The sequence below is a fragment of the Pollicipes pollicipes genome, unplaced genomic scaffold (assembly GCF_011947565.3).
Source record: "Pollicipes pollicipes isolate AB1234 unplaced genomic scaffold, Ppol_2.1 Scaffold_3619;HRSCAF=4251_pilon_pilon_pilon, whole genome shotgun sequence".
NCBI classification, from domain to species: domain Eukaryota; kingdom Metazoa; phylum Arthropoda; class Thecostraca; order Pollicipedomorpha; family Pollicipedidae; genus Pollicipes; species Pollicipes pollicipes.
This window is the reverse complement of record NW_023596333.1, coordinates 30007-57627: the sequence shown is the minus strand read 5'-3', so window position 1 is coordinate 57627 and position 27621 is coordinate 30007. Positions and strand designations below refer to the sequence as shown.

The window sequence follows — 27621 nt, the reverse complement described above, 5'->3', positions numbered from 1 at the left end:
TGCGTTGGACATGTAGTGGTCCGGGGTACTGTATAGCTTTGCGAGACACCTGTAAGGTGTATGTGTTATGTTCAGTCATAGTCTTGGAATTGGGGAGGTTGAGCAGCAACTGTCGTTCTGTTTCTCTTTTTAAATGTCAGTATTCTATTCAAACAAACTCTGCAGATTACAGCGTGGTTGATCGATACGGGCTCAGCATACTATTGCGTAGAACAATAAACTCCCAACACAATCGTGACACTTGTACCTTGGCCTAATCAATCGAAGTCTTATAATTCACTTCGTCAGCACGGTATCCTTGCGGAGTGTCTTTGTTCTCAATGGCCGTGCGAAAATGGCAAAAGGAGGAGCTTGAATCAATGGACAAAAGGAACGCTGATCGATGCCGCTGGAGGTTCACTCCACTTGATGTCCAAGCGCCTCTCAGCGCTGGAATTAGTCCGCAACGACTTTGGACATGCTGGGGCGTGACAGGGACATGAGAAACAAACACAGGACAGCGCCACATGAACGTTTCCCCTGGGGCTTTAGCCACAGCCTAGATTTTCTACTAGATTTTCTATAAAAGTCATGAGAAGCCAGCAACTTATGCCGAATGAAGCAAAATTAGTCATGTTTGTGGAATTGCTTTATACGCCTACCAAACGTCCCATACCTGTCTGTGTCCAACCACAATTGCATCATTCTGCCCAATGCAGCCTGTGGCCAGCCCGTATGAGAATACATGAGCTTACATTGGGACGCGTTCACACTGACCCCCGATGGCACATGCCTCCCACCTCCCTGTTTATCACATTTATAGCAAGTCTTAAGGCGCGCCTGAATAGATGTTGACGACCATACGTAGTATACAAATAAAGCAAGCAGATTTAGAAGGTAGTTCTTTTACGCAGGCAGTAAATTTGACACACCTGCGGCGCACTTAACTGTGCTTGTAGCAATTTTTCAGCTAAGCCTCCCCCCCCCCCTAGTGGGAAGTTCCGTACTCGCCCCTTGGCTTACAACCAAGTCGTGAACTTTATGTCGACAGAGCTATACTGAAGCGTCTCGAAGCCGAGCAGCGCGCTCGCGGACTTTCAGGTCCCGCTTCTGGTGGCGAGATAAGGGCGTTGAGGACCATGTACAAAGCCCGCACTCATGACCACTATCACGATATCTGGACCGCAGTGGAGGGCTGAGCAGAGATACTTTCGTGTGCAGACTCACCACGCTGCTAACGTCGCACACGAAGAACAAACACTACACACGAACAGTCAGTGGTGGAAGAACCCAACGTCATGGCGGGGCGCCGGGAGATCTCGACGTGAATGACGCCGAGACACCCGCCGCCGACCGCTGGGCGACCTTGGCGGCCCACCTCTACGCGACCTTGAGCTCGTCCGCGTCGTCGTCGAGCGTCTGGAGCCAGTTGAACACCATCATGTTGCGCTGGTAGCGCGTGAGCGGCTGGCCCCGCTCCCGATCCACCTCTCGCACGGTGATGCCCCGCCGATCTGCCCGGCGCGACGGGCGCAGGGGCGGCGCGGGGCGGGGGCGGGGGCCGTCGCCGAGGTCGGTGCAAGAGGCAGGCAGGCCGCCGCTCAGCAGCTGCTCCAGGCTGAACTCGCTCTGCGATAGCCGTCGCAGCGCCTTGAAGGCGGTCTGCAGGCGCCGCCGGATGTAGTCCTGCCGTACCTGACAGATGGAACGGACTCTGGTTAGATGCCGCTGTTGGATGTGGATGGACACGTCCAGAGTTCATAAAGTCAGGTGTTCGAAAAGGCCAGAATCCCAGCATCCGGCGTTCATAACATCCAGAAAACGTCCAAAACCCTTGGACAGAGGAGAACCATAAAATCCAGTGTTCATAAAGTCAAGCGTGCGTGAGATCCACGGTTTGGGATAATGTCCTACTTCCTCGCAACCCTTCATTTAATGGTTCGGATATTGCCCGATAGGGGGCTATCGGAGTCGATTTCGCCCGCCTCGGCCGACGAGGGACGTCATGCGGTACAATGCTGCCCAGTTAAGCCACTGTGCATGAATATGGACAACGTTTTGTTTGAGCGTACAAACTTCGCCGCGTCAGCACGCTCTTGGCAGCAGGCGCATTAAAAAATTCAAAACTTTGATCCATGGCTCGTGGCATCGGATATACCTGGTTATTCGGCAGTAGCTGCACGGTAATCGTAGGGAGCACTTGTCGGACTGCCTGCTGTTTGGTATTGTGGGCTATGGATAAGATACTCGCGGTATTTGGTTCCGTTATTTACTGTATGTGCTGGCGGTGTTTCTCATTTTTTAAACGAATTGATGACTGGTGTGTAATGCCGACTGATTTGATGTCTGCTCCAGGTAGGCGCGCACATAGGTGTCCAGCTCCTGGCACGCTAACCTATATCGTTAGTGTTGTGTTTTTTTTACTGATTCCCCTCCCTCCTCCAATTGCAAATTATTTCACACGTTACTGCAAACGGGGCTTATTCTGAATTTTGCATGCCTTTACTCCCAAAGAGAGGGGGTGGGCGCTGTCTCATTACCTGAATCCGGATAAAACTCCCTGGTAAGGCATGTTCAATGGTCCAGCCTACTCGTTTCTTCGCTTAAATACGTTTTGAACGGGCGTGGTTGACCAAAATGAGTTGGTTGGCTGAGCGATGAAAATACAACGAACGGTACCGTGATAATATGCCGAAGAAATGGTTTCTCCCCGAATTTGGTTCACTTTCTCACGAATCTTTAGGCTGCAACCCAAGTTACGGGGGGGGGGGGGCAAAACCCCTGCAACTGAATAGGGAACCGTACTCCTGGTTGCAAGTAAATATGAGGTAAAAGGACAAACGTTGACTGCAATGTATCTAACTGCCTGCCAAACGTCATGCAGAACAGTACGCACGTGCCGCGCTTAAAGGCGCTGTTGATTCATTATCTGAACAGCGGGACCGAGTGTATGTCACTGAGCTAGTTTGCGATAGATAAGCCGAATGAATTGAGAGAATTGCGGACTTGTATTTACCATCTACTTCATCAATCTTGACACACTTTCATCCTTTTGGGTTTCAGAGCCTCCTAAGTATAGAATTTGGGGTCCAGCAACACCAGGCTGGAGTTTATCGAGACGAGTGCAGTTCGCGCGGGGGGCGATGGTGGCATGGTGGTTAATGGTTAGGGTGCTCATCTCTGGACTTTTCTATCCTGGGATGTAGCCCTGGCCACACCACTACCGCTTCCCATGTACCTAATGTCTGATAAATGCGTAATAGAGGAGTTCCGCTTCGAAATAGCCATAGCAACCGGTGAGACGTAAAGCCCCAATTATTACAGCCTGATATTAGGCCCCAGTCGGTACTACAGCCCGTCCCGACAAACAAGCCGCCGCCCGCCAAATTTGCAGACAATGCTTCCACTCAATCACTGTATATATGTGAGAATAATAATGTGCAATCAGATAGAAGCGGAGCTTGGAAACAGGCCAGCCCAGAGGTGCCCAGCTCGACGGTCCGGTCGGCAGCTACGCCCCGCGGCTGGCCGGCAGAGGAGGCGGCCCGGCCGCAAAAAAGAACGCATTCACGCGCGCGGCGTCCCTCGCCCAAGAATCGAACCCCGCCACATGCGCGCGAGGCCTGTCAGTGGGGCAGCCTGAACACGGTCGAAACACTGCAGCTCAGTCGGGCACGCCGCCATCTTCGCGTCAGGGCCCGAGGCCCCTGACTCGGTTGCACTCGGTTCGCTGCGGTACACATCCCGGCGGACCGGACATCCGGACGTGTCGGATATCTCGGGATCTCGCTCGTACTGAACCGGAGCACCCCCCCCCCCCCTCCCTCTCCCTCCTTCTTGACGGGCGCCTTAATGGAAGGGCCTCATGTCAGTCAGGAACCAGCACCGAACAGGGTCCCTCTGCCCGTTTTCTCTGGAGCCCAAATGCGTCGAACTGGGATCCCTGCGCTGTTTATTAAACCCGTACTCTTGGGACCTTTTTGAAACGGCGGGTGGCCCCGCGTTGATTCAGGGTCAACCATCCTGGTCAAAGTACCTCCGGCGTCAGACGGGGACTAATGTATCATGTGTAGTAATAGTAACCGATTGGAAATATGAAAGGGGTCGGAAAGGTCGCTCAGCCCGGATCGAGAAATGCATGGGTCTCAAATCTTGGCTGAAAACTCTATTGGGGTCTGGTTGTTGAAGGGGGAGGGGTCTGGGGGGTGGAAGAAAGTCAAGGGGTCCAGGAACCCCTTGGGAGGAGCTTTTCGGAACCGTAAAGTTTAAAAATGACCATACTGAATAACAGCAAAAATATTGCCAAATACAAATTCTGACAATACCGTAGCAGCGTCCAGCAGTCCAAGAAGCCCTCTCTGGTAAACTCGTGGACCCCCTCTGGCCGCTCAGTCGGGACATACGGTTAAGTCATGCATCAGATTTTGCGCCAGGTAGTGGTCCAAAATCAGCCAAGACAACGCGGATTGTAAGTTAAGCCGATCGGATTTGCTATAAAAAATTAGCTTCAGTGCGTGTCCCCGTTCACTAATGACAGTCAATGGCAGCAAGCAGGGCAATGCGAATACACCTTCAAAAATACTTATGTCTTAAAAACACTGCCACGCCAAATGCTAACATGAATCATATATGTTTTCGTGATTGACGGTGATAAGTTATTTAGATGACTCTGTCGGTGAAAATGGCAGCATATCGTGCAATTTTCTGTCTCTTGTGAAGATTGTCTAGCCTCCAGAATATCTGGCAGAATTATGACCAGAGTGACATAACGGGAGAGTTTTGGCACCCACAGATCGGAGTGCAAAAGTGGGGAATCATGTAATGTTACGCTCAGGAAACATGTGGCTGATAGTAATATCCTTGTGCATGTGCGATGTACGTATCTTAAGTACCTATGCTCGCTGTAAGTCTTAACCATCGCCCTGACTCGCCGTTTTGCATAAATTGGACTGATAGGGGGAGACGGGGTTGACGCGACCCTCCCCGGCGCTTCCAAGCTTGTAAAGATAGAGCTTGCCGAGAACAGCAGTACATTGTTCTGAACGCGATCTCACGATTGGTACTAGTTCTTATGTTGTTGACAGGTCAAATGTCGAATTTTACAGAAAACCGCACTTTGTAGCTTAATTTTATGTTAACGAGAACAAGCCTTGCAGTGACACGAACCTTAAACTGGCGCGTGTCTTGTTCAATTATGAATACATTCTGTAGTGCTTCTCTTGCGCCCCCGCGCCTGAGCCAGCCATAGTTCGCCGTCGAGTGCTCATCACAAACTGCCGCTGCTCCGAGACCAGAAAATCTAGGAACACGTTTTGGTATCAAAACACGTGCCATTAACACCGCCATCATGGCAAGGGCTAAACGGCATGCTATTGCTGCGTTTGGTATCGGCAACGATTTTTCGTGAAACGATATTCCTCATTTTGTAAATAACTGAAGCCATAGCGGGCAAAACAGGAAAAACAATGCTTGCTTCCTTCCATAATTGCTTGCTCCTCGCTTGACTTCACGCTGACCCGTCCCAAAAGACCAAGTCTCTCGCAGCAAGTTGTGCTCTGTCCACGGGCTGGCGCCGAAAGGTTCAGATGCTCGCGAAACTTTCCCCGTCCGAACAACAAGAACATCTTCATTGACGCGTCAGACTGTTCGCACGCGCTTGGCGACTCGCAGGTTGGCGCGGATAAAAATGGCGCGAACAATAAGATGATCGACCAAGGCAACCGATCGCTGTTATCGCGTAATGCGAACTGCAGTGAACGCACAAGATCGAAGGAAATATGACAAAGATACGGGTATGCAATTTGAATATGATCAAAATAGTTTTCAATATGTACAGCTCCTTCCATCGTTTCGCTAAGTCTTTGATAATGGATGTAGGAGCACACAGTGCGCTTACGGCAAGCCCAATGTGTGGGGCATGCTACAAATGCTCTTGAAACGGGAAATACAAAAGTGTAGGCGTTAGGCGACAAACAACCGATCGCATATAGGAACACCGAGACAAATGTCAGAGCATCATGTTATTGTCGGTATTCAGGATACGTGGCCGGTAGGCAGTAGGGTGGCGGCAGATTCTCCAATTTCATTTGATTTTTGGCCATTTCAGGCGGAGGCAGGTTTTCTCTGATGTATGTCTCCGTTAAGATGATAGCATACTGTGCATTTGTGTTTCTTCTCACATATTTTTTCTGGTCTCCGTAATATACAGTCTAGTGTGGACGAAGTTATATAACGGGAGATATGTGTCACCAGAATTAGAGAGTGAATGTGCAAATTCACACCACGTGATGCTTAGAAATATGTGGTTGATGGTGATATCCCTTCTGCATGTGTTATGTCGTACGTATGTGTAAGTACCTACTCTCGCTGTCTTACACATTATCCTATCGCTGCATTGGATATCGGCAAGGTGTTTCGTGAAAAGTGGTCCTTATTTTGTCGACAGTTGCAACCATGTGAGGCAAGAATGTTTGCTTACTTCCATATTTACTTGCTCCTTGTTTCATCACACTGAGCCCGCCTCCGAAAACCAACTCCCATGCGACAAGTCGCGATCTGTCTGGGGTCCGGTGCTAAACGACTACGGTGCTTGGGAAGCTCAAAGTGGGAAACGTCCCCGCCCGACCTATTATGAATGCCATTAGAACATTTTCATCCACGCACCGAACTTCACGCGCTTGACAACAGGCAGACTGGCGCGAATGAAAATGGCGCGAACGATCAGCTGATCGGCCAAGGCAACCGATGGCCGTAATCGCGTAAGTCAGAAGTCAGTGAACCAGACGTTGCATATGGTTAAGGGAAATACAATCACGATGCAGGTGTATACACTATATATATATATATATATATATATATATATATATATATATATATGTATATATGTTATGGATGTGATAACTATATTTTTAATACGCACAGTTTGCTTTGTTGTTTTGCTACGTCCTTGGTAATGGAAGTAGGAACACCGTGAGCTCGGGGCAAGAGCAGCAGAGAGCACTTTCAACAGTGCTTATTGCAAATGCTCTTGAAACGGGATGAGCGATGCTGTGTGCAATAGCAGCGGTCCGTATGTAGCAACACAGCGTGCGTACCTGTTCGCGTACGTACCTGAACCGCTGGCGGGTACCTGTTGGCTTGAAGGAAACATGCGCTTAGAGCCTGCGCGGGGGAGTTTAGAGGCAGCATGGCCCAGTACACATGTTCGTGCGAAGGAGGCGCCAATAACATGTCGAACAACACCTTTCGGAACATAGTTAGGTTTTGCAGTAATAAACACAACACGGTATATTCGGATCCACACCAAACTGACATAAATGGGGCTCACGCGAGGAGCCGAATGACAAATTAGGAAGAAAATACGTGCTACCCTTTTAGGCGATGAGGCGATGAGATGTGTCTTGGTCAACCGACTTGACCAATGGCGGATCCAGAGTGGTAGGGGTGGGGGTGGGATGGGGCTATGCCCCCTGTCTCTTTGGTGGGGGGGGGGCAACAAAATATGGTGAAGGGGCAGCAAATTCCTCATTTCGTATCCACACAACCTTTACTTTCAAAAGGCCACAAAACTTCACGGGCACCACAAATGACTACAAATATTTATTTTCGATATCCACTGAAATCCGCGTACATCACAACCGGCCCAAACCCTTCATTTTCTGAGGGCACCAAATTTCGGGGATACAGCAGTGTTGTGCCTCCTATCCTGACGAAATCCTGGATTGGCCCCTTGGGCTAGGGGGCTCCGAAGTAGCCAGTTTGGAGCACCATAACTTTCATTTCACGGCACCACACCCTTTATTTTAAAGAGCCCCTCTATCTAAATGAGCAATTCAGATTTCCCAAAGCTTTGGTTTTCAACAGCGTTCAAAACCCATGGACATCACAATGTCTATGCCTTTCACCTTGCAAAAGTATCGATCTGCCTGTTCCGCGAGAGAGCACCAAAAAACTCATTACCGGGCATCTTAGCTTTTATTTTCTAGAGGCACACATTCCTGAGGTACCACAAAGCAGGGACGGGTCCAGAGGGGAAAAGGCCATGCGGTCATTTCTCTCCCCCTTGGACCCAAGAAGGTTTGGACGCCCTGAAGAGTCACCAAATCTCATCGCAAGGGGGCAACAATACAATCATTTCGGCCACATAACCTATATTTTATGAGACACCAAATTGCAGGGCACCACGACGTTCGTGCCGTGGTCTCGACAAAACCCTGCGTCGGCCCATGCGGTGAAGGAGCACCAAATCCTTCATTTCGGGGCAACATAATCTTCATTTTCAAGGAGCACTCAATTCCAGAGAGTACCAGAAAGGACCCTAACCCTTTATTCTGAAAGAGCCATTAATTCAGGGAGCAGAACATGTTAAGCTTTGCGCCCCTGATAAAGTCCTGGACTGAACCCATGGGCGAGGAGGCACAAAACCGTCCCCTCGCGAGACATGATCTGGATTGCCAAGGGGTGCTAAATCAAAGCGGGCCATTTACAAAGTCCCAAAACCATAATTAAAAGGGCACCAAAATCCAGCGGCATTACAATCGGTGTGCCCTCAACATTGGAAAAATTATCAATCGGAACGTTCAGGGAAGAGGCACCCTGTCAAGGAGGAAACAGGCACCAACAGCCTCCCTTGTCATTGGGGCTTTACGCCGCGTCATCATAATGCCGTCCTCTCCATTAACGAAATCCTGCATCCGGCCCATTCGGCCAAGCAACACCTTTCTTCGGACCGCCATTGCATTTATTTCTTCGAGACTCCAAATGCAGGTGGACAATTGAAAGAACAAACTGGAGGTTGTCCAAAACTTCCTTTCAGGAGCACCGAAATACAAGGCACCACGATTGCTCTGCCTTACACTGTTGAAATCCTGGTTCGGCTCCTTCGGTGAAAAGGCAGCAAGAACCTTGATTGCGGGGCATCATAACAACTATTTTTTATGAGCACCCATTTAAATTGGAACGCCACATTATCGGCCCAAACATTCATTTTAAGGGCGATGTAAGATTCCAGGGCCAATTAAAATGGCCCCTAAGGCTTATTTTCGCGGGGAAACCGAATTAAGCACGACTCACCCCGTCCCTTTATGCTCCAAGGGTCTCATGGGTTCCGATGGTCCTTTTTTGGTCCCTTGGGGCCGAAGATCACAGCCCGATACTAAAAGGGCCCGAAGGGCAGGCCAGAGGTCGTATGGAGGGATCACAGCCTGAGGGCCGGACCCCAAATGTAAGAGTAGCTCTAGCACTGATCGGAGACCCCGTGATGCGTGTCTTTAGTTAAAGCAACTGACTGAAACAGACTAACGAACAGTCCGTTTCGTGCTATTCTTGGGGCGTAGCGGTTATTTCCCGAGCAGAGACAAGGCTAATATATTTAAATGTCAATAAGAAGGCATCCTACATTCGTGGGACACCTGAAGCAAGGATGCAATGAAGGACCCACATTGCTGGTCAGTGACCACAGTCCCTAGCAGGAGACCATGTGTCGGCAAGAGCCCCAAACCAGCAGCACATTTGTCTGAATAGGGACGATGATGGGCCGTCGCATGTCAAAGAACCTATTGTGCTGGTCTGGACCCTTCCTGACAATGAAAGGATTTATGAGAAATGACAAAAGGGATTCTCAGTACAATGAGAAAGTGGAGAGGCCTGTGCCAGGCAGGGTCACCAGAACCGGACGAGGGATCCTCCTGCACCATTGCAACCCGGGACTAATAAGGCGAATTAGTGTCTCGATGCCAGTTTTTGGACTCCTGTGTCAGGTAAAGAGTCTGCTGGCATCAGCGAAGGCCCCTGCGCCAATCCGTTGCTGGATGTCTCAGTTAGAGGGCCAGCCGCATCGAGGAGGGGAACGGTCGTGATGCATCCTTCTGAAGGTCTCCTTACGGTCCTGTGGGCTATCACTAGACTTAAAGTCGCTGGGGTCCCCAGGGTGGGACGCAATGCCTTCAGCTGCCGACCAGAACGCTTTATCAATGCAATTCAGCTTTTTTGACCAGTTTGATTCTCTCAACGGGTTTCAGCAGTTGCAGGATTACGAGAAAGAGAAATTACGTCATTGCGCCTTCCCATTGCGCCTTTCCGTAATTCGTCCCGACTTCCAATCTAAAATTGCACCAGTGAAATATCCGGCAAGGGACACCCTTTTACACGCATACCCATTGACTTCATAACGCGTTGGAAAGAACCGAGTTCGATACGTGGTCATTTTCCACCGGTCTGTTGACAGCTGCCAGGTGTTGCTGCCAGGTTCGTATGCTATAATAGTGTAACCGCAACGTTTTTGTACCAACGTCTCACCAGAGCACCTCACGGAGGGGTGGTTGAGGGGGGTACCCAGAAAACACGTACAGCCCCGACCACAATACTCTCCTCGCCGCGCCGAGCGCCTACACAAAACACGCAATTTTAACATCTACACACAAACAGTGAAACTCAACATTCTGGATGCGTTTCTCATTCGTGACCACAAACGACTTCCAAACAAAGAAATAAATCAAACTACTGAATTATCTCTTTGGAGCAGTATCACAAGTAAATAACTTAGACAAGGAACAAAACGCCGATGAATGGCGCGTGGTGTTGAGTGGTTGGCAGGCAGTGTTGTGATTTGCGTGTGATTGTGTCATTAACAGTGTGTAGTGCTTATGATATCTTCTGCAAGGCTAAAGAATTGTTTGTTGTTGCCAAGTGTAAACGCCAGTGAATGCTGTCCAGTGCACAGTTTGTATTGGTTTGCATGCTCGTGTTTTATCTCTGATTTAAGTGTTTAGGGTCCTGAATGAAATGAAGAGCCAGATATATAGAAGAGTCAGTCCACCAGTCATATACGGTGCAAGTTCTGCGAGTTTCGTTATCGTCTCATATATATATTATAATATATATATATATATATATATATATATATATATATATATATGGGGGGGGGGGGTGTATACATCATCATTAAACGCTATGTGCCATTCAGTCAAAAGCACCGGCCAGAACTAACACGACCACCATATCGGAGTGATCGGAAGCAGCAAACTTCACGGTAACTAAATCTCTACACATGTACACTGAAAATGCTTAGACAACGGGATAAGTCCCTCTTACTTTGTGAGCTCCTTAGACTTCAGGCTGTATCCACCAAAAATCCTCGTATTCCGGCCATTAAGTTTTAATATTCTTATGTATGCCGTTCGTACACGGGGAGCCTAGCTCATTGTGCACAGCTCTAGAAAGCTAGGCGTGCTTTGCAAGCAAATACATGGATCTTGTTCATCTTCGTCGGATCATAGTGGATTTCTGTTCATTTTAAGGCTAAGCATTTCGAAGAAAACATGGCAGCATAACGCTTAAATTGGCTGCTAAATACCATCGAAATCAAGCACGAGCTTGATTCCTAGCTTATACACGGTTAGCCGGGTAGTTGAGATCAGCTGACTGACTGAAGACTAATGAAGAGTTTTTGCTTTGTCTGCTGCGGGGGAATACAGAATATCCTGTTCTTAAAAATATATTAAAACGTACCTACAGCTATAACAGTTCGTCACAAATTCAATAAACAATGGAAATAAGATGCACGACGTCGGCGGCGCATCAAAATTATGTCGACAAAGGCAATAACGAATTCATCGGCATAATCGCCATAGCCGCAAATTCAGTCATCAGTCGGTGAGAAGTAAAGCCCCAATAAACATGATTAAGATTTAGGTCCCCGTCAATGGCGTAGGCCCTCCTATAATATGGAAAAGTCGAGACCGATAAAGACGGCACCTGAGCAATCGAAACTGCCGTCGCAGGCCAACAAGAGGCTCCAATGAACAGTGAAGGGTCCTCACATCAAGCGAGAAAAGCCTACCACCAATATGGTGGTGCCCTTGAACCGATCGGAAGCACCCCGGCAGGCTAACATATAGGGTCCGGCCGGGGTAAAGGATCCCCTGAACAAAGGGCACTAGCCGAAGATCAATGTACATTAATTGACGCCTCTGTGATCAAGAGTGCCCAGGCAAGTTCACAGAGAGAGCTCTGACACCTGAAGGATCCTCAGCAAATAAGCTCAAAAGGGGAAAGAGCAATAGGTCAGTGAAGCGGCCCCTGAGCATCGAGTGCCTCGGAGCGTTACCTTATATGGCCTTATTTATATTATATGGCGAGCGTTACCTTCTTATCGGGGCGATACCAATATGAAGAGCAGCCGGGTGTGCCCTGGCATTTGAGGCCCAGGTAGCAGCGGCGGGGCGGGAGAGCCCGCTTACCCCGCGGGCGCGGCGGTCCCTGCCGAGCCCGCGCCACCCCGCCATGTCTTCCGCCGCGCCGCCGCCCGACGCATCTGCGCCCCAGGCGCGGCCGCACCCAGGCCGGACACGGCCGCCAGGCGTCTAGGTAATTTATTGTAACCATGCTTGACTGTACGCATCACGTGATCATCAGTGGAATGCCAGATTGACTGTGCCAGCTGTTGACAAAGGAAGGAAATAGCGGCAGGACTCAAAGATGCTTCTGTAGTGTTATTTAGCGACATGAATCCGAACTAGCCTGGTTTGCCATGGATGCTGGACATTTTGAACACTGGACTCTTTACGACTCTGGACTTTGCGACTCCGGACTTTGTGTTCCTGGACCTTATGAATGCCCCCAATGTGCACGGAATTGGACGCTTTCTGGACGTTATGAACACCGGATGCTGCGATCCTGGACGGTATGAACACTGGACGCTGCGATCCTGGACTTTTTGATGGCTCCCCGCTCGCTCGCTGTTATGTTTACGAATGTGGACTGAGTACGTGGATTTGCGATTTGCTGTACACACAAGGTGGCATTGGCTCTTAAGGACTTTCATTGTCGTAGGGGATGTTATTCGACGCATGGCCAATTTTATGGCAGCGCCAATTTTTGCGTTCGATGCCGAAAATTAGTCAAGTCTGGCACGTGGCTAAAGACCCTCCGGTTAGAACACTCCGCTGACTGATGTGATGTCACATCGGATCACAGGCCTAAAGATCATAAAGAAAAGGGTTGTCAGGGAACATCAGTGAGAAACGGTGGTGCGCGGCAGCCATGTCAACAAGAAAAAATATGGGAAGTGATTGGGGGCAACGATCGTGTGAAAGGGCTGAAAAGCAAACTGTCATACGGGATAAAGGATATCTTGAAAAAGGTCTGTATGGATAAGATCGTATTGCAACATATCATAGGAAAATGTTTGAATGCTAAGGGTAGTAAGCAAACGATCGTACAGGAAAGGAATCACCAAGAGTACAGATTGTGTTGTGCAAAGTTCGCAAGCGAAACCCGCTTGTAAAAAGCGAGCCCACACCAAATGCCAAGATACCAAAAATCCGCAGCAGGGGTGTGGTTTCGCGAAAAAGTTTGGGGGGGAGCTGTGAGGCAAAAACGGTTACGTATACCCGAGCATACAGGAAAGAGAGATTCCTCGAGCATGCAGGAAAAGAGGTTCCTCCCCGGCTCTGACCGGCTTACTTTTCAAAGTTGACACCTAGAGCTCCTAACTGAATGTTGCACCCCTGATCTTCCGTGATAATGTAACTAAGTGGTGAAAATGACATGGTGTAGGCAAGGAGCATACCCTGCAGGTACACTCAGCGAAACCAAAGCGCCTACCGATGTATTTTTTTTTCCGCAGTGCGTATTCGTTTAAGCAGTGCTTGCTTCACACAACAAGCACTACTTAACGTATGCTCTGGTCACAGAAATGCATGCAATGAAATGGTCTAACTAAATTAATTAAAGGCGTTTGGGGCCGTCTCGGGTCCAGAAAAGACCCATCTTATGGTGCAACTGGTCCATCACAAGACCCGTGGTCCCTGGGTCAAACACCAGTGTAAATCGAAATAGGATTACAAATTTGCATTGATATGGCAAGCCCATGTCCGCCTAGAGATGGTCACCCTTTATTCAGACCCATTAGTGAAAAGATATGAAATTAATTGGAGCATTGGCAATCGATATTTTAGGAGCAAAAGCGCCGCCATCTGACATTGCAATCTCGGTAGGCCGCGCGATGGCCCCGCGGCCAACACAAGGCAGCTGCCAACGAACAGGCCAAAAACGAACCACTTCTTTTCGTATTGCAAAGTATCGTACCTTCCCTGCGTCCTCTCCGTTAAACATTTACTGTGCGTCGCGATATCATTTTTCACAATGTATTTATTGTTACCACTGAAGATGAGGAATGTCTGAAAGTATCGCCCCTGAACGTTTGCAAAGTCAATTCGTACGTGTGAAAGGTAATTCGGACGGTAACTTTCATCTGTACAATTTCAGATTGATATTCAGAAAGAATTAGCAGTGCACGAGTTACTGCTCCAGTGGACCTCCACGGGTTCCTGGAGTGGATGGAGCAACAACAATGTGTTGCAAACAGATGAAAAGTGTCGTTTTTGCTTAGTCCCAACCTTGGGCCAACTAGTCAGCTAAAGCTCGACCCCTCTGGACTCCTTTTCCCCACAGGGAAAACAGGGTCTCCTTTTCCCCACAGGGACCGGGACCCGTGAATGTCACGCAGAAGACAGCTTGCATTTGATGGGGCCTTTTAAATCGCGAGGGAGCCAGTGTGCCGGTCAGGGGCCCATAATACCAGACGTGGGACCCTGTATCGGCAAGGAGCCCAAATCGACCAGGGTATATTCGTTGAACAGAGACGGGGGCAAGATCCCGAATACCAAGAGACCTGTTGCGTGGGCGGGAGCACTCTCGCATTAATCGGCGAACGTATTTCAAAATGGCATGAGCATGCTTCGATTATTTCATTGGCCCCTAAATTCTTTCGTATCTTTCGGCCACGGATGCATTTTTCTATTCATATCAGAGTAGACACGAGCTCTCAAATTTGAAGAAGACAATGGGCCAAATCGGAGCAGAAACCCGCTTTTGGAAAAAATGGGTAGATTTTGCCGTTTCTCCCACTGAGCACGCCAGCTTACTTTGTGAAACAGCATCCCCGTTTCCGACTTCTTTGCTTCAGTTAGAGAATGCAAAAAAATAACAAAATGAGCCCTCACGAGATACATTTCACCACATCCATCCGGTGACCTGTTCTTTTCCGGAGCTATCCACTGCAGGCCTCCGTCAATTAGGGCCACTCCCACCAGTGGCGTCACTCAATATGCTTTTGGATGGGCCTGCCCCCCCCCCCCCCCAACTCTATGCTGTTTGCGCTGCTCCCCGATGTCCCTTAGGGCCCCCTAATACACACCCACACGCAGACATATGGGAACACCGAAGAAACATCGAACCGAGGAAACAACTAACCATATCTCTGAGCTGTAGTGCTGGTTGCCAAGCACCCAACTTGTAGCATCACACTCATTTTGTAACACATGCTTATTATGTATGAGCGGAATCTTTTTCACTGCAGCATTATTGGAAGCTACCATGACCAATTGCTGAATGACGTAGAACAGAAAGTCATTTCACTGAACGTTGAAGAGACCAAATGTTGTTCGGTACTATGTCTTTTTGCTACCATTTTAAAAAGGCGAACAGCTAAAGAGCGAAAGGCACATCGGCGACATGTCTTTTCGATGACATGAAAAGCGCCGAAATGTAGTAAGCCAAAGTGCCATTGGCTAAAAATCAATTAGCGTGAAGCTGATTAGGTGAGTGTCAATATACTGAAACTGGATATAGGTGCATGAGAATTAGACGAAAGAAAATCACAGAATGGCCAAACAACCGAGTGCTTTTTGGTTGAAATGTTAAGTTGACGAGCGGCACTTGTAATGAATGAAAAATAATCGAATGGCTAGTGAAACGAATGTCTGTTTCACGAAATGTGAATTCGACACCGACAGAGGTAAAATGGTCATATGGTCTGCAAGGCAATTGCATTTTCTAAAATCGGCAGTCGGCAATTTAAAGTTACGTGATGCGATAGCGCCTGCAGACCGTAAAGGACGGTACACAGCTCCCGCTTCGGATAAGTAGCATTTTTGGTGGGGCGTAACCCACTTGGACAAAGATGTGAAGTAATTCGGTTTGATTTAGCTTGATATAGCTTGTTTAGCTCTTGATATAGCTTGAACCGGGCCAATGGAACAATTGCTCCATCCCTTTGACCTGACATGTCTCATTACAGGTGACATCTCCTGCCTACCAAGTAGAGTCCTTTGATACGATTTTTGAGAGCCATTTAATACCGTTCTCCGTTTAACTGTGGCATGCATATTTTTGTGCTAACGGGAAGTGGTCTGATTTAAAGGGAGCATTCTGCACTTGTACGCGGTTTTTAACTGAAACAGCAATCTTGAATATCATTCGGCGCAGTTCACACCTCCGCCCTTCTTAAGACCTGAGTCAATCCAGTTTCTGAGCTAAGTGCCTGCGAAGATGTGCGGACGATTTCGTGCGGGCCATTTCAACGTTCAACGCATCCATGACACCGTAAGGCGTCATTCGAATAATGCCATGGCATTGGCCGTGCGGGGTTCAAGGTCAATCAAATATTTTTCGAGTCGCTCATATCCGGTATTTGTAAGGACGATTTCCTGACATAACGACCGTCAACTGGCTCTCAACCAATGTTATGCAAGCTATGCCAGATTTCTAACACGAATTGCACTTTTTGCTACTTGATACAAGAAACTGTGCATTTTTCCTGGCTTTCACGGAAGTAAGGCCTGCAATTAAACAACTCGAAGGGAGTGTTCAAAATTCGTATGAGATTTTGAACTGTTATAGCCATCTTAAATATCACTCGGTGCAGGTCACAGCCGTGCCCTTCTTAAGAATTACACCTATCTGGTCTCTGAGCTACACGCTTGCAAAGATGTGCAAATTACTTCCAGGAAAGTGTTTTAAGGTCACCGAGGCATCCATAACGCCATAATAACGTCATTCAAATTCTGCTTTTTCATTAGTCTTGCGGCAATCAAAGTCGAGGAAAATGTAACTGTCGAGTCATTCATATCTGGCGTTCGTGAGCACGATTTCCAGATAAAAACGGTCATTAATGGACTCTCCATCAATGCTGTGCAAGGTACCATGACATAATTAAACAAGGACGTATTGGGAAGCATATTTACTTAACAGAGAAATTGTGCTGCTTAGAACAGTCTTTTGCACACCAAAGTGCGCCAAAAGTTATAAGTCAGCTTATGCTATCATATCTGATGCTTTATTTAGTTATTCAAACATGGAACATCCCCTTTTAAGAATAACGCTATGACAAAACATGTGCATACAAGTAAGCACCTTAAACTCGCAGATAAGTATGCAAGAACACCACTAGAAAGGGGCAAAACACAAGGACCAAACAATAATTGGTTAGCGAACATTCCCAGCCGGTGTCGTCATACCTCGGGATATTGAAGAACTTCAAATGAGTGATGTCACCAGACGTTCCATGGCGCAATCAAGCAATCACGCATTGACAACCATGTTTGTAAAATATGAGAATATTGCTGTCTAGAGCAGGCTTTTCGAACTGAAAGCATATGGATAGGTTTAACTGAGTTTATTTCATTATAGCTGACACTGACTCCTGTATCTTTAAATATGGAGCATCCCCTTTAACAAGGCAAAAGTCACATCCGCCACTGTTCGGTCACACTTATTTGATGCAGTCTGACAACATGTTTCCAATCACGTCTTTCTCGTGGCTCTTAATGCTTGATTTTTGAGACTTTCTTGGGAATGCTCCTCATTGGAGACATTAAAGCGAGCATAAAATTTGATGATATAAGTTCATCTATTACTATTGATATACCTTTAAGTGGAAAAGACCGCTCCAGACGACACATTTTCTTTGTTTAGTGCATAAGCTCCTCAAGGTGTTACTGCTTTCTTGCGTCATGAAACGTTTGTATGACAGTGGTCACTTGCAGTGCTTCAATTTCCTGAGAGTTGGCGGCACAAGCTGGAAGTGTTCACTGAGCTGAATATCGCTATGTGTTCGTATTTTTCCCCTTTCTCGTCGTGTTGTATGTTTATCCGTGAGCTTAAGACATTTTCTTGCACTCACATGGTCGGTCATAGCGCTTTTCTTAAGTTGTTCAATTACAACTCACATTTCGGTAATGACTAGGAGGAATGCATATTTTCTTGTATCATGTACCACAACACGTAGCTAACGTTTCAACATTCGATGCCTCATATTTTATACCCAACCCTCGTCTTCTCTTTCTTCCTTTATCCTGAATCCCCGCCCGCCCCTGCGCGCGGGCTAGGGCTCGGCGATTCTCCCCCCCCCCCCCCCTGAGCACGTGTAATCTTACCCCGCCGTCATTCATTCCCCTTCATATCAAGCCCTGAAATGATCACTTCTCCTGTCGAAGGGGCTTTAATCCAAATAACCAAATCGTGTCAAACCGACCCTCCGATCGCTATCCGACCCTCTTATCCTCTTCCTCACTTCATTCCGAGTCCTCACGAAGTCCCGCTTGTCCAGGACAGGTAGGACAGGCTGCGTGCACCAGCCACAGTGGGCCAAGGCCCCCCCCCCCCCGGCCCCCTCAGGCTCATGCAGCCCAGCCGTCATTCAGACCACTTCATCCTATATCCCTGAAATGATCCATACTGGCCGGAAGGGCTCTAATCCAAGTAACCGAACAGTGTTAGAACATCATCTGACCATCTCCTCTTCTTACTTGCTTCATTCTGAAACCTCGCAACGCCCTGCTCGTCCGGGGCAATGATCACTACCCACCGGCCGAAAGGGCTCCAAATAATCCAGTAATCCAAGTAACCAAGTAGCCCATTCGTGTGAGAATATTGCAGAGCTGGATTCTAACACAATCTCGCACACAATTCACTCGTCCCTGCCTTTGTGAAGTCCGACTCGGCAACCGGATTGACCATGGATTGAATGGATATCATTCCCCACAATACCGCTTTCGCGGAGACTTTAAATGTCTTGGGGGCGGATGTCGTTTTTAGGTTTGGAGATGTCTGATCATCGGGCCTGATGTCTGCTGAGCCAAATGCAACTGGAAATCTGCACGTCCGAAAATGACTGCAGGTGGCATTCTCCGTCAGCAGAAATGGAGCTCAACGGGCACTTTCGAAATCGAATAATACGGCACAGAGCGCGGAACGTACCATGAGATATACAACCACGCCCACCATCACTTGCCTGCCGCCGCCGCCGCCGCTCTACAAAATGCCGACGCTGAGCCGGACGTAATGCCTGCGCAGGGAGAGTCCCCGGCCGGCGCCTCATGACTGATATGGCCCCGACCGGCGCCTCATGACTGATATGGCCCCGACCGGCGCCTCATGACTGATGTAGCCCCGACCGGCGCCTCATGACTGATATGGCCCCGACCGGCGCCTCATGACTGATGTGGCCCCGACCGGCGCCTCATGACTGATATGGCCCCGACCGGCGCCTCATGACTGATGTGGCCCCGACCGGCGCCTTGTGACTGATACAGCCCCGACCGGCGCCTTGTGACTGATACAGCCCCGACCGGCGCCTCATGACTGATACAGTCCCGACCGGCGCCTTGTGACTGATACAGCCCCGACCGGCGCCTGGTGACTGATACAGCCCCAACCGGCGCCTCATAACTGATACAGCCCCGACCGGCGCCTCATGACCGATACAGCCCCAACCGGCGCCTTGTGACTGATACAGCCCCGACCGGCGCCTTGTGACTGATACAGCCCCGACCGGCGCCTGGTGACTGGTACAGCCCCAACCGGCGCCTCATGACTGATACAGCCCCGACTGGCGCCCGGGTGACCAGACTAGAGCACTTCACCGATGGAAATATCAGAAGCCGTTGCGGTTCCTCTTGGCAAGTTTAGATGCAACCAACTTGACTCCACATCCCCACCCGAGCGCGTGTTAACCTCCTAAAGGAAATGACCATCTGGCCGTAATATGCCAGGTCAGACTGGTCAATCGCGCAAGTAAATTTTCCCTGCGTTAGAAGCAAGCGTCTTTGACTTACGTCCTTGCTCAGAATAAATGATCGAAAATAATTTCGTTGAATGATACCCCCACAAATCCTTCCGATATTTTATGTATTTATGGTCACTCCAACACAGCAGACTCCTGCACTTCATCGTGCAGAGCCTGCTCCGCTGCATTAAATTGGATGGGGTTCCGACAATTGCATGCTCTGGTACCAGGCTTCTGGCATAGCCGATAAGCCAGGAGATATCAGAAAGCTTGTCAGTGTCTGTCAATTCCAAGTAACACCCTTATCTCTTCTCGACCGCCACTCGTAACTCCGTTCAAGCCCCGGGCCGAACAACGACCTCAGCGGACCGGGTGGAGTGGGTGCTGGCTGACGGGGTCACGACAGTTGGCTGAGCAGCCACGATACCGGCTGGGCGGAGTGGGCGCAGGCTGACGGGGTCAGGACAGTTGGCTGAGCAGCCACGATACCGGCCGGGCGGAGTGGGCGCAGGCTGACGGGGCCAGGGCAGTTGGCTGAGCAGCCATGATATCAGGCGAACCGTCCACTGCTCCGGCCATTGGATCCATGTTTTGTTTCTTGCGCTGTTTTCTCTACAAATAAAACCGAAAACACAGACTGTACTTTGAGGAGACATTTGCGCAGTGTGAGTATGCGTGAGTTGCAACACAACGAGGCTGTGGCTAATGCTGTGATTAAACCCTTCCAATTACACACGAGGATTGGCGTGCAACTTGTACGCATGGAAATGTGGATCTCAAGCCATATTCTTGATATATTAGCAATACAATTGTCTACCCGACGATTTCGTTTTGTCGTGAGGTAACACGGGACCAGCATCGCCAGGACCAGCATCGTCGTCATACATTTATAAAACATCCGTGCCACACGACTAATTCGCTTGTTTGCAGTGACATCGCTTGTTTAAAAGCCTGCCTTTTTAATTAGCACACGCGTTCAAAACCGACTCGTGTTTCTACTGTGTGGCATGTTGCATACCACTCGTACCACATACGCTGCGTGCAAAATAAGCGCCTTAAAGCTGACCTGCTCTTGCCTTTGCTCGTAGGCGGATTAAGCATTTGCAGTTCACGCACCCTAAGGCTTAAGTAATCTTATACGGGGTCCCGATGTCGAGCAATGATGATCCGAATATAATTTTTTAGCCGTGTCTCATTTATTCGAAGACCGTAGTCAACTTGTGTTTCATAACGCGGACGACAAATCTTCGCGCGCCACTTTTAGCCGCGTCGGCAGTTTTACTTCCGTTATGTGGGGCCCATCGTAAGCCTGCTCAGGCTCGGTGGACGCGCGGGCGGCTCCTGAAGCGGTGATTCGATTCGAGCGAGGAGGCACAAACGGTCCGACGCAATCTCGACGCGGCTGGCAAACTCCGACGTATCGAAAATGTTTAGTTTGCTCCGGCCGACATACAACTTCTTTCAAGCTGCTGAAAGTGGTTTGAGCCTGTATCAGGTTACATATTGGAATTACATGTGTGAAAGGTGGTTACTTCAAACCAGTTTATTTCCACAGGCCGCTTAGCCCTGTTTCTGGTAGCAGGCCGGCTCCGCGGCCTTTGAGTTCTTCTTGCACTCACATTTTGTGGATGAGGTTAGAGAATGGCAATGCCGCCACACAACGCATTTAGTTTAGCAGGCTCTCTGTCCTTCTGTTTGCTCCACAGATGGCCTCCCCCCCCCCCCCCCGCGGTGGGCCGGCGGCTGGCTGACCGCGGGACGTCTGGGGCGCCGACCGGCCGCGCCACTTCGCTACCAGCGTCCGTGCACCGCGGCCCAACCACGGCCGTCGACGCCGCTCGGACGAAGACGCGGGGAGCGGCAAATTGCTGGGCCGGTATGTGGATTGGGAGACCCATGGACGGCTTATTGCGGGAGGGATTAGGTTGCGGTCACCGGGCGCGCTCCATATGGCGTGAGCATGGCTTATTGTCCAGGCAAGCTGGCGAATAAACTCAGAGACAAGCGAAAATGGCACGGTGCGGCCAGATCACAGTGAATTCTGACCGTAAAATTACATTCCATCCCATTATCCTAAAACTCTCGATCTCAGAAACATGATATATACTTCAGGAAGAGTTTGTCAACAGTGCATCGTTGATTAAAGGGAATGTTCTCTGTTTTAAGATATTGAAGCAAGCATCCGATATAATAAGTTATTGATATCATGTGATAGCTTTATTTATCACTATTGGTATACTTTATGTTGAAAAGACTGCTACAGATGACACAATTTCTTTATTTGGTAAACATGTTCCTTGATACGTCAGTGCCTGGTTACGCTATCGTACCTGCACAATATTGATTGAGAGCAACGTTGTACAACTAAATATTGTGAGTAACTTCTAGGGAATCGTTAATCTGATGCAACAACGGAGTGTCAGACGAAGCCATACATCTCTGAAATGTTTTCTTAGACGACACAACAATTGAAAAGGTCAGAGCAAGGTCAAAACCAACCTGTTTTGCTACTCTAGGGCTTGCTGTATGGGATAGTTTCTGGTGCTCATTTCGAATTTATTGATGGCAGGAACCGAATTCTACATCTTCCATGGACTTCTTAGAGGTCAGAATAGGTCATTGACCTAAAATGACCTAGGTCAACATTTGGTTTTTAGAAGCATACTGCCTAGCGTAATTTTTGTCGCTTATTCAAATGCAAAACTCAGAGCAGTCTTGTATGATTTGGGTCACCATGACCTTCAGAAGTTCAAAAAAGGTCACTAGCTTTCAATGAGCACGTGATCTTTTGTTTAGAAGCAGTTATCTAGGTTCTGGGGGCAATTTGGAAACCAGCCTGGAATTTGACCTTGTTTGACTTTATTTGCCCCGACAGTCATGACCTAGGAACCTCAAACTTTGACCTAAGTGAGTTCATGCAAAGGTCAATATACCCTGTGAATTTGGTTTCTGTAGCTCTCATAGTTCTTGAGATCTCAAGGGGGGTGGACAAATTGCCCCCCCCCCCCCCCTCCACCCGAACGAAGGATATCCAGCCGGCCACCCGGGTGCGTGCTAAGTGGTCGTTTCGAGCCGGAGAACCTCCTAGCCTAATCCCGTTAGTTTCTTTTAGCTGCGTACCAAGGATGACGGTGAGCAGACTTGTCGGCAGTGCTGCCACCATAAAGGTAGGAACTCTCCTGAGCCGGTCCCTAGGAGCCGCAAAGTGTCGTTTGTCTTCATTCCGACCATTCGAAGCAGTGAGTTTGGATATTCTTTCCAGTCTCGTTCCCAGCACCGTCCGATGCAAACATCTGTTGTTAGTGGTAGAATTAGTCACGAAGTGGCTCGAAGTCTTCGTTCTCGAAGATTTATGGGCTGTCAGTGTGGCGCAGGTCTTCGCTGACAAATTCAGTGCCCGCTTCGGCCGCCCGGTAACAGTTCACTCTGACCAGAGTGAGTGTTTCGTAAGCGAAGCTCGGAATCTCGAATGCAAGCGTCCTGCAAAGGAAACATTAACAAGTTGTAGCTTTCTTCAAATGGTGAAGGTAATGCAGAAAAACCACAAAGACAACCATTCCAAATATGGCAAAGTTTTTCGGGGATTCACCCGACTGCTGGGACTATCGCATTCCCTTGCTAATGTCAACGTAGGGCAATCAAGACGCAGACTGTTTGCCTCACATGCTTCTTCTAATCAGAGTCTATGCTCCTGGCAAACGCTGAACTAGAACTTCCTCCTGATAAAGTACAGCCGAATAGCGCAGTCGAGTATACCGACAGCATGCGGGAGTCGATGCGTCGTCTCCATAAGAGAGCTCCCCATCTGTCATGCGCCCGCCACAGAGCAAATAAGCACGCATTCGACCAGATACTAAATTAGTTGAGCTTTCATGTCGAAGAAGAAGAGCACCCCCATCGAGCAGTGGTGCCAAAGAGGTCAGCGTCGCGTGCTTCTACGCCCTTATCTGCGTCCTGTTGTCTTTGACAACATTGACACGGTCAATAAGCGCGTTCACCCGGAAGGGGCGCGAAGGACCAGCTTGCATATCATAACCGCTTGGCGAAGTTATCCCCTCTCGTTCGAGTGCCAATCGCACGCAGTACGCAGGTATCTGAAGCTTGATGCGGTCCATCACACCCGATGTCCGCCTTCCACCGAGCTCGTCCCTCTGAAGCTTGATGCGGTCCATTACGCCCGATGTCCGCCCTCCACCGAGCTCGTCCCTCTGGAGCTTGATGCGGTCCATTACGCCCGATGTCCGCCCTCCACCGAGCTCGTCCCTCTGAAGCTTCATGCGGCCCATTACGCCCGATGTTCGCATTCCACCGAGTTCGTCCCTTTGAAGCCTGATGCGGCCCATTACGCCCGATGTCCGCCTTCCACCGAGTTCGTCCCGTGTCGAAGATGTACAAAAACTCGCACGTTCCCCCAGGCTCGTCCCGCCCCGAAAACGTACACCTACAAGTCAGGCACATCAGCAGCAAACACCCGTACCCACACACGAATACACGTGTCTGTCTGCATACCCGGCTGGTTGTGAGAACAGCATTTCAAAATTTCTGGCGCGTGCACGGCTGAAAACCAAACATCAACCACTCCTCAGGACTTCATAACGCGCCTGCCGACGGTCGGAACTGACTGTCAAAAACGCTGTGCACATGCTTACACACCACACGGGGACCGCAGTCGATGTCATTATTCTTATCACCTCTTTTTCTATTCTCCGTGATAATTAAGTGACACATGATGCGTGTTATGTGATTTTTAATCCGACTAGTACATCAGCAGCAAGCATCCGTGTCATCAATGCACAATATCCAGGCCTGCCTACACACTAGGATGCAGGGTGTGGGGTGCTCAAATGGGGGTGCTGGGATGGTGCGCGGTAACTCAAATTGTCAGCTTCCCGCATCATGAGCTGTGATGTCCAATCGAATCTGTCAGCTTCCCGCATCATGAGCTGTAATGTCCAATCGAATCTATCAGCTTCCTGCATCATGAGTTGTGATGTCCAATCGAATCTGTCAGCTTCCCGCATCATGAGCTGTGATGTCCAATCGAATCCGGGACCGCTTCCCACCTAACTATTTGGGACGTTTGAATCCCTGCCCATCAAGGTCGTGTATCTGGTTCCCCAATAATATGACCTGTGAGTAGGATATTAAAGAGGACACACCCTGCGTGGGATACCAAAGTGCGATTCATCTTAAATAAAGTCATGTTTGCCCCCACACCGCAGTGATAGCAGGAAGCGTTCGAGTTCCAATGTTGCGCCATATAATTCCATGCGTACTTGGAGTACAGCGTGTCTATGAACCCGGCACAAGTGGGTTTCGAATCCGAGCCCACGTGGGAGCCGCCGGCACAAACCACTCGATCGTGACGGCCCTTTAAATCACAAAGCCGCCACAACAAGGTCGCAGGCATCAGTTGCACCCCAAGCTCGACTGACGTTCGTGCTCCATTTTTTTGGTACTTGAGCTTGCTGGCGATTTACAGTGTCGTGTTTGGAGCTCATGATGTAACTTCAAGCCTGGACACTCCTAAGTCATGGCACTGAGACTTCCCATGATGAAACGCTTCATTGGCTTCACGCGCTTTTTCAAACAGCCTGTTTGTTGTGGCTGTAATGTTTGTTTCGGGTATCTTGTTATACACTTGTATTGAAGACGGCATCTTGACGAGTCACGGCCGTGCGTGTCCGTCAGTCCAATATTCAGGTTATTCTAGACCACATTAATTCACTGCCAAATGCAGGAACTTGTCACTGTCGGGTACACACATCGCGCGAAAAAAACATCCTGCGAATTGCCCACTGACGCGGGGCGGTAACACACAAACTCTCAATGGGGGTGAAGCCCTGTTGGACTTTTGATGAAGCAATACCGTAGGGTACAGGAGACAAAATAAATGGTTTATGGCTAATTAGCTCAATGTGTCTGTCCAACAGACAGGCGGCAAAATGGTAATGATCGAGCCATTAAGCATGCACACCAGAGACCTTCACGGATGAGGCGTCCCGCAAGCAACTCCCTCCCCCCCCCCCCCCCCCCGATAGTCGTGTGGCTATGCCCACACCCACCCACTCACAATCCCCGATTAGTTGTACCCACCCGTCACCCACACGTGCGCATTAATGCAGCAGAACTTAGTTTTAGCCTATGGGAAGAGGCCCAGGAAAACTTACACACACGTGAAATTATTTGCGTGGATTACTAAAAAACAGTGCGAATGAAGACAAACTGTGGCTGAAAGAAGCGTGAGCACTAGCATTGCGTAATGCTTTGGAGTACCTACCCGACATTTGCTCAACGCCTTACCCATACCCACAAACATACCCGTAGCTGTGATTTCTCAAAATGTGTAACCAGCGCCGCGGTCACTCATTCCACACGGTTACCCGAGTGTTTATCCTGTCCTTGACGTCCCCTAATATACAAATGGCCGTATTCTACGCAGCACGCAGTAGTGTCAATTTATCGCACTACACGTTTATGGTTCGTGCAGGCTTCTGAGAAACAAACGAGTCAAAACATGCCCGACTCAAAATGTGCTCATGAGGCCCAAGACAATGTTTCGTAGAAGTTAACAAATGTTTAGTACGTTGCAGATATTTCGCTAGCCCCATTTGAGTTAGAAATATAGCTATCTTAATTGCACTCAGTTCAGCGTATTCAACTCAACGTTGAACGTGATTAACATGAACATGATTTTTGGTCTTGGACGGGGTGTGGACGTTATCCTTGAACACATTTCATTATGAGACCTCCGAAAATGTAAAATGCCTTGCCTGGCATACAAAATGTTTCATGTAATGTCACATGCATTACAATGAATTCGGGTATGTGCTGCATGCAGTTCGACCCCAGAATGAATCCCCGGATGCGTTGCAATTACCGGAAGTATTCGTCTCGAGGTGACTGATTACGCTTAACCATAAGCCACATTAAGTCTAGTACTTTACATAATCAGCAAGCTTAGCATGATGCGTGACCATGTAAGTGAACATCAGTATTTATGTGCACTCCTTTCATGTGTTCTATGTCAGCAGTAAGTGGCCGGCCATTACTGATGGCTGCACATATTCCCTCGGCCCGACGCCCGTCCTCCCAGGTCTAGGCCGTGTAAACAGGTCATTAACGACGAGGGCAGCGTCGTCTACTCCTAATGATGGGATTAGGTGCTGTGGCTGGCGGTGACACCAGCCAGCCCACCAGCCCCGGTCGGCTGGAGCCGATCGGTGACGGATCAGTCCGCCCCAGGCCAACCAACTCACGCCGCCAGCCGCCTCTGACACCGCCATCGGACGTTTCGAGCTGTTTTTCCTGGGCAATAACACGTCACGGCGGGGGGGGGGGGGGAGAGGAGGGGGCGCGTTCCCAGGGTGAGCTCCTTTAAAAAGGAAAAGTACGGCCTTGATCGCGGCTTGGTCGCAGTAATCAGCGATCCGTGAACTGACACATACAGGCCCGCATACCCTGCGCAGCCCGGGGCGACAGGCGGCGGTGGGGGGCTGGTGAGCGCAGACTCGGCATACCTTCTTGTTTACGGCGCGCACCAGGTCGGCGGCAGAGAAGGGCGACTGGCCGGCCGGCGGCTGCTGGCGTGCCTGCGGCGACGGCAGCTGCGAGCTGGTGCCCAGGTCACCGACGGCCACCCACGTGCTGCAGGAGCGGCTGGCCGGGTCCAAGCGGGGCTGCTGAAGCTCGGCGTGCGCGCTCAGCGGCGCCGGCTGGCTGACAGCGCGCCGCGGCGGCGCCACCTCCTCCTGCAGGCGCGCGATGTCGCCCGTGCTGAAGCTCTTGGGCAT

General features: G+C 49.4%; 1 protein-coding gene across 1 annotated transcript; it reads right to left on the bottom strand.

The window, feature by feature from the left end:
- Positions 1-1359: 1359 nt before the first annotated feature.
- Positions 1360-27621, bottom strand: LOC119092896 (uncharacterized). Its single transcript, XM_037215796.1, has 4 exons — positions 27560-27621; positions 27349-27487; positions 1548-1674; positions 1360-1493 (listed from the first exon to the last, which is right to left on the bottom strand). Exons 1-4 carry the CDS (start codon positions 27619-27621, stop codon positions 1360-1362), a joined length of 462 nt encoding a protein of 153 aa, XP_037071691.1.

What these genes read in the sequence shown, in the direction of transcription:
- LOC119092896 (XM_037215796.1), bottom strand. Translation starts at nt 27,621, where the DNA reads ATGCCCAAGAGCTTCAGCACGGGCGACATCGCGCGCCTGCAGGAGGAG. An exon ending in GAGGAGGTGGCGCCGCCGCG is followed by an intron (nt 27,488 to 27,559) that starts GCGCGCTGTCAG and finishes GGACCCGGCCAG; the next exon opens with CCGCTCCTGCAGCACGTGGG. An exon ending in TGCCTCTTGCACCGACCTCG is followed by an intron (nt 1,494 to 1,547) that starts GCGACGGCCCCC and finishes CGCGCCGGGCAG; the next exon opens with ATCGGCGGGGCATCACCGTG.